This window comes from Panonychus citri, unplaced genomic scaffold (genome assembly GCF_014898815.1).
Source record: "Panonychus citri isolate SS breed McGregor unplaced genomic scaffold, ASM1489881v1 Contig00124, whole genome shotgun sequence".
In the NCBI taxonomy this organism is placed as follows: domain Eukaryota; kingdom Metazoa; phylum Arthropoda; class Arachnida; order Trombidiformes; family Tetranychidae; genus Panonychus; species Panonychus citri.
The window spans coordinates 249872-262089 of record NW_026515529.1 but is presented as its reverse complement, the minus strand read 5'-3'; the positions used below and the strand labels follow the sequence as shown (position 1 = coordinate 262089).

General features: G+C 31.0%; 2 protein-coding genes across 3 annotated transcripts; both read left to right on the top strand.

Annotated features, from left to right (window-relative positions):
- The first annotated feature begins 658 nt into the window (after nt 1–658).
- On the top strand, nt 659–8644 carry LOC128390599 (tetratricopeptide repeat protein 7B-like). Of its 2 annotated transcripts, XM_053350342.1 has the most exons (6): nt 659–976; nt 1062–1566; nt 4434–4856; nt 5466–6670; nt 6776–7120; nt 7212–8644. In XM_053350342.1, the coding sequence occupies exons 2-6, from the start codon at nt 1431–1433 to the stop codon at nt 7620–7622; spliced, it is 2520 nt and encodes an 839-aa protein (XP_053206317.1). In that variant the 5' UTR covers nt 659–976; nt 1062–1430; the 3' UTR covers nt 7623–8644. The 2 variants fall into 2 exon arrangements, with proteins under 2 accessions (XP_053206317.1, XP_053206319.1); XM_053350344.1 differs by lacking the exons at nt 659–976; nt 1062–1566 and adding an exon at nt 2857–3174.
- Nucleotides 8645–10372: 1728 nt separating this feature from the next.
- Nucleotides 10373–11881, top strand: LOC128390602 (uncharacterized). Its single transcript, XM_053350347.1, has 2 exons — nt 10373–11124; nt 11187–11881. Exons 1-2 carry the CDS (start codon nt 10424–10426, stop codon nt 11770–11772), a joined length of 1287 nt encoding a protein of 428 aa, XP_053206322.1. The 5' UTR covers nt 10373–10423; the 3' UTR covers nt 11773–11881.
- Nucleotides 11882–12218: the final 337 nt, after the last annotated feature.

Genomic DNA, 12218 nt, shown 5'->3' with positions numbered 1-12218 from the left:
TTACAAAACTAATATCAATTAACCGCAACAATCAATGTAAACAACAACCAGAAACAATTAGATAGTTTTTTGTTTTGGTTAATCAACTTTTTCCTTTTCTGATTAACTCTAATTTAATTTACCAAACAAGAGTCACAATTAAGGTGTGTCAATAGTAATTGACAATTATTCACAATTAAGAAAATCGAGTTGACAAAAAATTTGGAAATTAAAACAAAACAATAACAAGAAACGGGAACAATTAGTTTAATAATTTAGGTTGAATTGGAATTAAATTAAAATCATTATTTCAGTTTCATGAGAATTTCAAATTATTGATTAGTTATCGTAATTAAATTGTTATTATTATTATGAAAAACATGGAAATTAATTGTTATATGAAAACAATTTAATTCGTAACCTTAATCAAACTTTTCCATTCTAATTGTTAACCAAACTGATCTCTAATTACAATTCAAGGTAAATTGAGGAAATTTTTCTCTCACCTTAACAATTAATTTAATTGGTAAATCGTTCTAATTACAACAATATGTTAGAACAAAAAAATAACAATTAATCGAGAAAAAAAAGTTCTAAGAAAAGAGAACAAACTTTTCCATAATTAGTAAACTGACCCCCGAATGGAAATTTTTTCAAATCAAACAACCGGTTGAATCTCGTTCTTGTTTTAATTTAATTCTCTCTCTTTAATTGTGATTAATTGTCCGATTTGATTATTCGCTTATATTAAGCAATCGTTGATCAAATTAATTCTATTCTCTGGATTGGAATAAGTGTCAATCTCTTTAATTGTTGTGTTTTCTTTTCTTCCCTTAGGCCTAAGTATCAATTTCCTTGTTGCAAATGAGATTTTAAACTATTGAATTGATTAATTGTCGATTAATTTTCCTGTCTTATCAATAGAATTGGTTAATTATTCTCTGGTCTCTAACCATTACCCAAACTAATCGATTGATTTGGTTACCATAAAATGAATGTAAGAATATAAATTGTCTCTTAATGATCTTTGGTTAATCTTTTCTTATTTATTTCTTTTCTCTTTTTTAATATTCGTTTTATAGAAAAGAGAATAAAAAAAATTCTCTCAACTTGTCTTCTCTCTAATGGCTACATAATCATACAGAAAACCAGTGATTCTTTTCGAGGACATCAGGTAGAATATAACATTTTCCCCTTAATCATTGGCTGTCCTCTTTTCTATCACCATCACAATTTCCAACCATCAATTATGATTAACCATCTACACCAACCATGGAAAAAGCAACATGATGATGACTTTCACTAAATCAAACCTCACCTTAACTCTCAGTTTAATTTCCTTCAGAATCTCATTCAATTAACATCTCCATCTCTCCTGTAAATATAACAATAATCTAATTGTTCCAACTAATCAGACAATCAACAATCTGTCACTAATACAAATCCATTCAATGTCAACCCTTTTACAAAGTTTCACCAATGGACGTTTCTTTACAATCACAACCATAACCACTGGAACAATTAACACCAACTCAATCAAGACAATTAATTGTGATAGAAACTATTTTATCCGTCGATCATTAAAAGGTAAGTCTATTAATTATCCTTAATTTGTTTTCTCTCCCTCTCTCCATCCTCCTCATCATCATCTCTAATCAATGGATGACATTATAATAACTTGATAGTAATCAACTCTTATGTATTGATTATATTAATTATATAATTAGACTAACTATTTATATATTATTATCCATAATCATTTGACTAATCACCATGATCATATATCTTTTATTGTGCTTCTTTCACATTCATATTCATAATATGTAAGGTTTCCTCTTAATTGTGCTTAACTTTTACTTAAAGATTGTCAATTACCTGACAATTTACTGACATTTCTTTTGTTTCATCTGAATAATTAATGATCATTTTTTGTTGTTATTGTACAATTAACTATGAATCGTTAACTATATTTACCCATTGATAGGAACCAAGTTTGTTCATTTCAATAACGATAAAAAAAAGTAAATATAAATTACCAAATTAAAAGGGTATACCAACAATCAATCAATGTGAGTTAAGTTAATTGCTTAGAAACCTATCAAAGGAGAGATTAAGAGGAAACTGAATTTACTTTGATCATTGTAAATTTTTTCTTCCACCAGTTTCACTCTTAATTCATTGTAACCAAGAAAAACTTAATCAACAACCAAATTTAGATTAACCTTTTTCCCGTTTCAAGTTAAATCACTTTGATTGTGATCAAATGATTATACATTTGAAATGAAACGAGTAAAATTTGCTTGATCACTGTTATAATGTTACTTTGTAAGTGTTAATTGTGATGAACAATCAAGGTTCCGGTGGAAATGTAACAATTAAAAACAATCAATTTAGTAACTTCCTTCATGATATTACAACTTTGATTCAACGAAAATTGTTAATCACAATTTTAAATTACTCTTAATAAGTGACTTTTGTACAATTTGTTTCATTCTTCTTTATAAATATACAATTAATTGTGATTACACAATCAATAACATTATTTAATTTCTCTTGTGTAATCAACTCTCTTTCTTTCTCTCTCTCCATATGAGTGTCCCATTAATTGTTGACAATTAATTTCCAAGGATGTGATACATCACTTGAAGTCAAACACCTTTACCATTGGTGATCATTTTATTTGGTAAGAATTGATCAATTGTAATTACTTTAAATTATCAAAATTGATTATCTAATTTACTGATTATCAATTTAATCATTTCTCCTCTATTTGATTAAGTTTCTCCATCATCATCATCATTTCCTATCAATCTCCAAGTTTCCTCTCTCACTCTCTTATCTTTTACATAGAGATGATTGAAAGAAGCAGATTAATTGCTAGGAAATCATTAATTTCTCTAAGGTTGATTAGATTAATCAGTTTAATTGTGATTATATGCTCATTGTTACTCTCTTAATTTTCCCAGTTGTGATTATCATTAATTACTATTTTTCCTATGACAAAAATTGGAAACTATGGTTTATGTTTACAGTTTTGTTTTTACTTTGTGTTTAATTATTTCCCCAAATTGATTGTTAATTGTTACAATCTGGTTGTTATTTAACTATGGACATTTGATTTAAGTTGACTAATTAGTTACCTATTTATAATTAATTTAAATTCTGAGAAAGGAAGCAAAAAAATGGGTAAATCTGGTGAGTTAATTTAATTTTCCCTTTTCCATGTTTAATTGTACTCTCTTTCATTTCAATCAAGTTAATTGTTACAAAGGTAATTAACTTATAATCACCTGATTGTTAACTCTGAACAGTTTGACTTTCAATTTATAACCTTAATTGTTGATATCCACACAATTTAACCAACTCACTCTATGTAATAATAAATTGTAAACAAAATCACATTTGATAGTTTAAGCAAACAATCAATTAACTGGTTTACAATTTAATTTACTAGATGATTAATTGTTTAATCATCAGATTGCCTAATTATTACTCTATATGAAAATCCATATGGTTTTCAGAATAATTAACTTACTTAAATTGATTGTTAGATTTATTTTCTAGTGTGTAAATAAATCTCTCATAAAATTAGTTAATTAACCAATCTAAAAATAGATTTAAACCAAAATGAGCAAATAATTATCGATCAAAATTAATATTAACAACAACAATTAACACAAAGAAATTGATTGTAAACAATTACCATTGAAGAGTAGAGAGGATGACACAATTAGCGAGATTAAAATGTATTTCAAATCAATAAGAAACAAGTGACAATTAACAAACTGAACTAAAAGTGTATCGAGAAAAAAATCTTGTTAATTGTTGAAATGATTAACTGAAAATAGCAGTTAATTAACTTTCCATCAAAATAGATTGACAAACTAATCAAATTTGTGTCACAACAAGAAACTGTAACAAAATAGTAACAATAATTGTAGAAAACAAAACAACATCTCAATTAAGATGTAACCACAATCACTAATGTTCACAAGTTAATTAAACATCAACAATCAAGAAAAACAATTAACAATTAGTAGCTTTCGAAGCCAATAGATGGCAGTCAAAAATTCGGGGGAAATTATTGTTTACCTTTTTTTTTGCTTTTCTGTTGTTGATATTTTTTTCCAATTGTCTTTTATTTATTATTATTCCTTGATAATTGATTATATATTATTATTTATTTCCTTTTTTCCTTTTATTTTAACAATTTTATTCCCTTCATGAAATATACTCACTGATGAACCTTTTTTCTTTTCTTTTTCTTTTTGTTTCCTTTGCTTTTGGTTGCTCACTCACATAAACACTCAACACACAAACTCACTCAAACATTGACTCATTGATTACATAATAATAATAATAATACATCTACAATTGTATTGATATAATTTACCATCATCCTTTTTACAACATCAACATCAACAACAACAACAACATGGCATCAACAATCAAAGGTAAAACAAGGACTGAGAGTGATATCGAAAAGTATCGGGAAGAAAGTGAATGGCGAAAAATTCTTGAATTGGCTCAATCAATTGGATCAGATGGAGGTCGAAATGGTTTAATTGAATTTCTTTTAGGTGAAGCTAAATTAGAGCTTTACCTTGAAGGTGGTGATCTTATTAGAGGTCAAAATTTACTAAAAGAATCTCGAGCTCACCTAAAATCTTGCCTTAATGCCTCAAATTGTTCAGCTCTTCAAGTTGATGCTAACCTATTATTGGCTAAATTACATTTTATGTCCGGTGAACAGCCATTAGCTTTAAAAGTAATCGAAGCATCCGGAATTAGCTCAATAATCGGCGGTGAGAAACCTTTACCCCATCGAATAATGAAATTGGTGGCTGAATCTTTCGCCATCAAAGGGATGTGTTTAGGTAATGTAATCATGTTTGAGTCTGATTAACTTTCTCTCCCTTGTGTGTGTGTTGTTACCTAGATCTTTCTCTCTCTCTCTCTATCTCTCTCTCCACTGCTCTTCCTTTTCCACCTCCACCTTTTCACTCACTCTCTCCATCCTCTTCTCTTTTTTTACTCCCTTTACTCCCATTCTCCTTGGTTCATCTAATCAACCTAGGAACTATCATCATCCCCATTCATTGAATGAATAACTGAAGATGAGAAACTAACTCAAATACTACATCTAATGGATTATTAATATTCCCATCTCTCTCTCTCTCTCTCTCTCTCTCTCTCTCTCTCTTCCGTATCTTCTTCATCCCTTTTTTTACCTGATCTCCATTTACCTTATCATCATTTTCATCTTCATTTAATATAATTTAGTTTTTCTATTCTACCTCAATTTATTCATCCATTTAGATGTATACACAATATCTTTTTGTTAATATTTCTTTTTTTCTCCTCTTCATCATTATGTACTTCGCTTTTACTCTTGTTATTACTGTTATTCCAGTGAATTTATTATCTCATTTTCTAAGTTTTTTCTATTAATGTTCTATTTTAAATTTTTATTCTTTCCTATTTAGAAAAAGAAAAGAGTATTGATAAAGGTTTAGAGAAAGCGATTACCTGTTTAACCAAAGCTTCTGATCTAACGTTGCGATATTTGCAAAATATGGAGAAACACCTTGGACCCTATGCGATTGTATCGGTTGGACCAATTCTGGAAACTGGTATTCAACGAGCACCAATATTGTTTATTCAAAATGATCAAATAACCAAAGCATTTAATCAATATCGAAGTATAATGAACGTTTGTGAAACCCAATCAACTTTAAATACTCGACAAGTTGTCTCCCGTAAATTAGCTGAATTAATTATTCGTAGTGTATCCCGATCATGTTGGACTCCATTTGATACAAGTATCACAACCCTTAGTGGACACTGGAAACCTCATAGATATTTTGGTCAATCTTTATTTAATCCAAGAGAACGTGAAGAAGAGGTTATCCTTTTATTATTGATCAGTGAAATGCTGGCGGCGAGAAATGTTGTTCTTGACCGTGGTAGTGAATTTAATGAGACCCGACGACAATCATTAGAAAATGTAATCGCCATCCATGATCTCCTGGTGATCGCCTTAACTCCCTGTAAATATTATATACTTGATATGTTTGAAAAAGCGATGAAATTTTCCTTTGAGATAAAACATATTTGGCTTCAATTTGGTCTGAGTGTCATGGAGACGAGAAAATTTCCCCTTCGAGCGATATTGATTTTCAAAGAAGTGGCTCGAATTGACTCAAAAGATCCAGTACCCTGTATATTAGCTGCCAAAGTATATATTTTGGAATTAAATAATCCCGAGAAGGCATTGGAATTTGCCTTGGAAGCCTTAAACCGAGACACCGAGGGTATTCTTGCCTCTCGAATTAATTTAACCCTTGGAATTGTTAATGCAATACTTTACGAGGAAGAAACTGAAACAGTTAAAAAGTTAAAAAAGTTACATCTTCATGAATCGATAAAATATTTTCAAGCTTTGGCCAAAGGTCCAGTTGAAGATCACCTTGCCTATTACCATTTGGGTCTTCATATGGCCCATCAAAGGGTCATCAATGATTCAATGCATCATGCTCAGTTAGCTTTAGTATTAAATCCATACCATCTTCCAAGTATACAATTAATGATACTTTGTTTATCTGCATTGAAAAAATATCAAGAAGCCCTTTCATTATGTGAAGCATCATTGGAAGAGTATCCAGATCAATTAGTTTTACTCTATGTAAAGGTAAACCAAAGCAATAGAGAATCAAAAACTGATTCTGTTAATTTGTTAATCATGATGGGAAAACTTTTTCATTAACTCATTTTCTTTGATTGTTTTTATTTTCAGGCTCATTTGGAGCAAGTTGTTTCCGATAATGGTTATGAATTAGCCTTACAAACTGCCAAACATATGCTAAGATGTTGTAAAAATTTACCCAACGAGGATAAGGATAAGGTGCTTTATAGCGGCAATAATGTGACACTTACCGGTACTAATTACGATACTCTTTCATTGAAAATGGAGCAAACTCTCAGTGAAATTGTATCGTTGGACAGTTGCCCAATTCTTGGTGAAGGTGCAATAACAATTGGCCCTGGACTTGAAGATGGTTCATTAGGACAGAAGCAACTTTGGAATCTTCAATTACATTTATGGATTTTAATTGCTGAACTGTACATTAAATTAGGATTGGTAAGTTTTTCTCTCTTTCTATTGTATTAAAATTGAATTTTCTTTCATACTTATTAATTAATTAACTTTTCTCTTTGTTTTCTCATCATAGATTTCGGAGGCTGAAGCTTGTGTAGCCGAAGTTGCCAATGTTGTTTTCGGTCCATTGTCTCATCAATTAATGTATGTTAAGGGAATCCTTGCAAAAGCCCGTCAAAGATACGCTGAGGCCAAAAGTTACTTTCAAAATGCCATTTCCATTAATCCTCGACATGCCAGAGCCTTACAACAACTTGGACATTCGTATTATCTACTTGGTAATCATCTTTCCGCCGACAAGTATCTTCGAGATTCCCTTAATGTGGATGCCACTCTTCACGAAACTTGGTCTCATATGGGCTGCGTATTAAATGAACTTGGTGAACACAAACGAGCAGCTGATTGTTTGGTAACTGCAATACAACTCGAAGCAACTGCGCCAATTTTACCTTTCAATTTATCGCCGAGAAACGTTTTCGAGTGAAATTGCAAAATTTTCTAGTCTTTTGATTTGTTGATTTGGTTTTTATTATTATTACAAAACCAAGAGCAAACACCACGGGGAGAATTAACTTTAAATTGTATATCATATATTTACTATTATTATTTTTGATTATTATTTAAGTTTAACGTGTTTTGTTTTTGGATTGTGTGTTAACAATTAACGAAAGTGTTTATACCAATCAGAAATGAAAAAGGTATCAAATCTCTTCATCACAAGCAGAAAATCAACATTCGAGTGCAAAATTTAACAAAATTTGGATTAATGATGATTAATGATTGATTTCTGGTTGTGGTGGAAGATGATTTGGAGTTAATTAACGACAAATTTTGATCGAGATTAACAGACTTACGTTTCCATTGGAGGAAACAATTACGAGATATCAAAAGTCAAAACTAAACTCAATTGTCAACATCTTTTAAAAGAATCTCAATCCAAATTGATTGTTATAATTGATTAGGATTCACACTCAAAGTTTCCATTGCTCGATTTGATTCAACAATTTAAGAAAAGTTGAACTGAACCATCGAAAGTGCATTTTCGTACAAACCGATAATCGAGAAAACCAAAATTCCAGTTATACTTGACGTTTTCCTTTTCCATGGAGCTGAACATGATTCGTATTCTCATGTCGATCACTTGTTTCTCATCATCACCATCTCTCTCTCTCTCTTTCTCTTTCTCTCTCTCATTGTTTCTATCATCTTCATCCATCTCAAGAAGACAAGAAAAACTGTCAACACTTTCATCTTCTTCCTTTCTTTAATCTCTATGCCATTTTCTCCCCGTTTAATTATATTTGTCAAAGAATAAGATGTTTTTATTTTGTTGAGCTAAACAATTAACTATAATTATCATGTTTAATATGATTAATTGTTTTATTTATGTTAACTATCTATGTCATTTATTGCCAAATTTACCGAGAGAAATCAAAAGAAAATTATTCAATCTTAATTATAAACAATTTAGATGAATAAATTTTAGATGGGTTTTCATGACTACAATTAACCAATTATTTTCTTCTCTCTCTTCTAACATATCGGGTGACCGAAAATGAGTGAGCACCTCAAGAATGTTAGGTCCTAGAATAATGTTTCGAACGTCATTAAAAGCGCCATCAGTCAAATATAAATGATGAATTTTTTCAGAATTTTCGAAGCTCAAATGTGACTGTGGTCTGTATTTAAAGGCCAAATCCCGATTTTCTCTATGAGAAATTTAGGTAAGGAATAAGATATGTCCGTTGGCTCAAGAGTTTCTCTTTAAGCTGATTTTCTGCTCGGCTTGAGACTGGTGGCTTTTCTAGAAAATTAATTAAATTTAAACTTAATCAAATAATCAATTAAAAATCACACAATAGGTGACACTTTATTAGGCAATTAAGGCGCAAATTAGACCACATTTTACTCTAAAATAATTTAACAAACAAATAATTTTCTTAATAAAAACATTAAAAATCAAAAATGTCATCAAGAATAAACTCAATTTAGTTAATTTTGATCGTGTAATTGTTTCTCCCAATGATATTCCGGGCTTAAATTATAATGTTGACTCAAGTTTAATTCCTGATGATTTACCTAAAAAGGCTTGACTTCGGATTAGGTCCGCACGTTTAGAGACCTGAAATTTCTTTTACATATAGCTCAGGTCAAACTCTATATTATGTGCGAGTGTGTATATGAGGAAAGATCTAGTTCCTGAGATACAGGGCTTCAAAGTTGGATTTTGCCATAGAGCTCTATGGGTAAAAATAAAGTTTTCCTAAATGCATACTAATGCGTTTTACCTGAAATATTATCATGATAAAAATTCACACCAGATTAATATTCTAATCTCTCGGACAAATGTTTCATTTAATTTCTTCAACAAGATTTTCTTCGTTTTGTATAATTCTCTCATCGATAGTTGATGTTAATTGTCATCTTCTAATCCATTATTATCCAAAGAATATAATCCTAATTGTGTTTCCATAATTAGAAAAAAAATCCAATTGTCTGTTTTTCGTCTCTACAGTAGAACAGAATGTTTCATTTGATTTCATTGTCAAGTTTATTCGCAGTTTGTATATTACTCTCATCGATAGTTGGTGTTAATACTAATCTTATAATCCACGAATCAAATGTTTGGATTCCAATTTTTAACAACAGTTTACTAACTCCTTATTTCTTTTACACTGAAAACTATTTTTACCCAACTAATTATTCAAGTCGAGTTCTCAACTCGGACCCTAGCGCAGTGGGTGAAGAAAGAAGCGTGACTCGTTTTGTTCCAGCTTATTCTCGTAGACCCAATTACTACCTATTGCACAGGAAGGGCACCCATGTCATTTTCGCGCATTATAACTATACAGAAATTGGTTTTCAACTAATAGCCGGACCTTTTTCTATTCGAACAGTCGATACGCATCGTTGGCTTTCCATTAATGGTTCAAATTATGAAATTGCAATGAGATTAGGATCCAATATAACGACTTCTCGACCGATCTATCTTATATCGATTACACCGCTACTTTTCGTGGCTATTATTATCATAACTATGAATCCACAGTTCGATCGTTTAAAATTCTTCAGGTATTCAAGTTTCGGGAAAAGATTTACTCGTTCGGCCTTCTTACAATTGACCTCCTAAGGCCAGTTTACTTCATCTCTCAGCTTTCAAACTTTATAATCAACACTGAGGGTATCGGCCTACGTGGGTGTTTCTACGCTGACCTTCATTCGCTTTCATTTCATGATCGTTATGGTTCGGTTGACAAAGTTCGATTTGTTGATTCTTTTTCTATCATGAGCAATGGATCTTCATTCTCTTTAATTGCAGTCTCTTATAATCGCAATGAAACAGATCATATTGCAGTGTTTCCATTTAATCCGATGCTGCATGACTTTGAAAGGCCAACTGACCGCTGTCAAACTACGGACACTTTTTGGAAAGTTGATTTATTCAACCAATCTGGTCCAGAGTGTAACCTTTATCAAGATGGGTATTTTGAAGCATTGTCAATACGTAAAGAGTTTACAGGGTATTATCTTACAGATATTCTAACGGAACACTGGACACGAATAGTTGATTTTGTTCCATTGGCTCTTGATGCGACTCCTGGTTATGTTTTTCTTGTTCTTTCCTCGAACAGTAATTTTACCAGATATCGATATTCAATTCACTTTGTCGATGAAAATTATTCTGTCTCGACCCACCCGAACGAAGCTACTTTCACTCATCCTAATATTGTTGACGCAAATGAAACAGTATCACAAATTTATTACTACGGTTTTACTCATCCACGAGCCATAATTACACTCAATCAGTATTCTTACTCTGAATCAATTATTTTGTGTCCATTTTTGAACAATTCATGTATTGATTGTTTTACAACCAAAGTTTATAATCCAAATGGTAATTTTCTTCGATATTGTCAATGGAGACGAGGAAATTCATTAACATTGGGTGAATGTTCAATCGGTGGTTCAAATTCTTCTGATTCAAGGTAATAATTTGAAGAGTTACGCTATTATCCTATTTAATTCTAATCCATCATCTTTTTTACAGAGAAACTACACTCACGAACCAAACAGTAAATCCATGTTTCAGTCCAACTAATATCCAAGCAGACTACACTCCTGATGAACCGACATTTAATTTGAGCTTCGATCTCCTTGGTTTCCATTCAAGATATGCAGATATTTTTCCCTTGACCTTCACTTTAGTCGACATTATGACATTTTCATATATAGAAAATTGTACTGTTCTAAGTTATAATCAGTCCAAGATTTATCTCAACTGCAACTGGGTGAATTCTGGTCAATATCAATTATCGATTCTTATGCTTAGACAACGAGGTCCATTTGAAACAGAAGACATTGACAACTTGATCACTTATAGTGATCCTTTCACCATCGGTTCACCGAGACCTCCATCTTCTCATGGATCTTCATCTCTTTATATCCTGTTGATAATATTACGAGTTTTCTCCTTTACTATCTCAGTAATTGGTCTCATTGTATTTCATTATTTACTATTTTTTTCGTTGTATTTTAAAACTAAAACCTCCGTTACATCAAAACATAACGAAATAATGAGAAATGATTCCTTTGAAACAAAGTCTAAAATTTCGAAGATTCGTTTTGGATTATAAATACAAAAACTCGAAAGAAACACATGCATAAATTATCTTAAATTACTCCAGAATTGGTCAATACTTTTTGATTTTATTTATGTTGATCCATTTCACTCTTCGATCAGGAGTCTGAAAACTACCCACAGCTTGTATGCCTTCGATAGACCCTCGATCTCAAATCATTTATTAAAATTTAATTTACTGTTGTTCCATCAACATTTATTGGTGAAGATTCTCTTCGAAATTTAAAAATCATTTGCAAGTTTTCATTTTGCGACAATGCAACGTGGTAATAAGAAATATATGAAAGATTCCACCCATTATAAAAAGATCAGCAAACAGTAAAAGTTTCCAATCATTAACCCAACGATAAAAGTTTACACAAAGGCTTAATTGATGAATAACTTTCTAAAGAAATTGAATGAAAAAGAAATAAGGAGCTCATAAACTGTGGTTGGAAATTG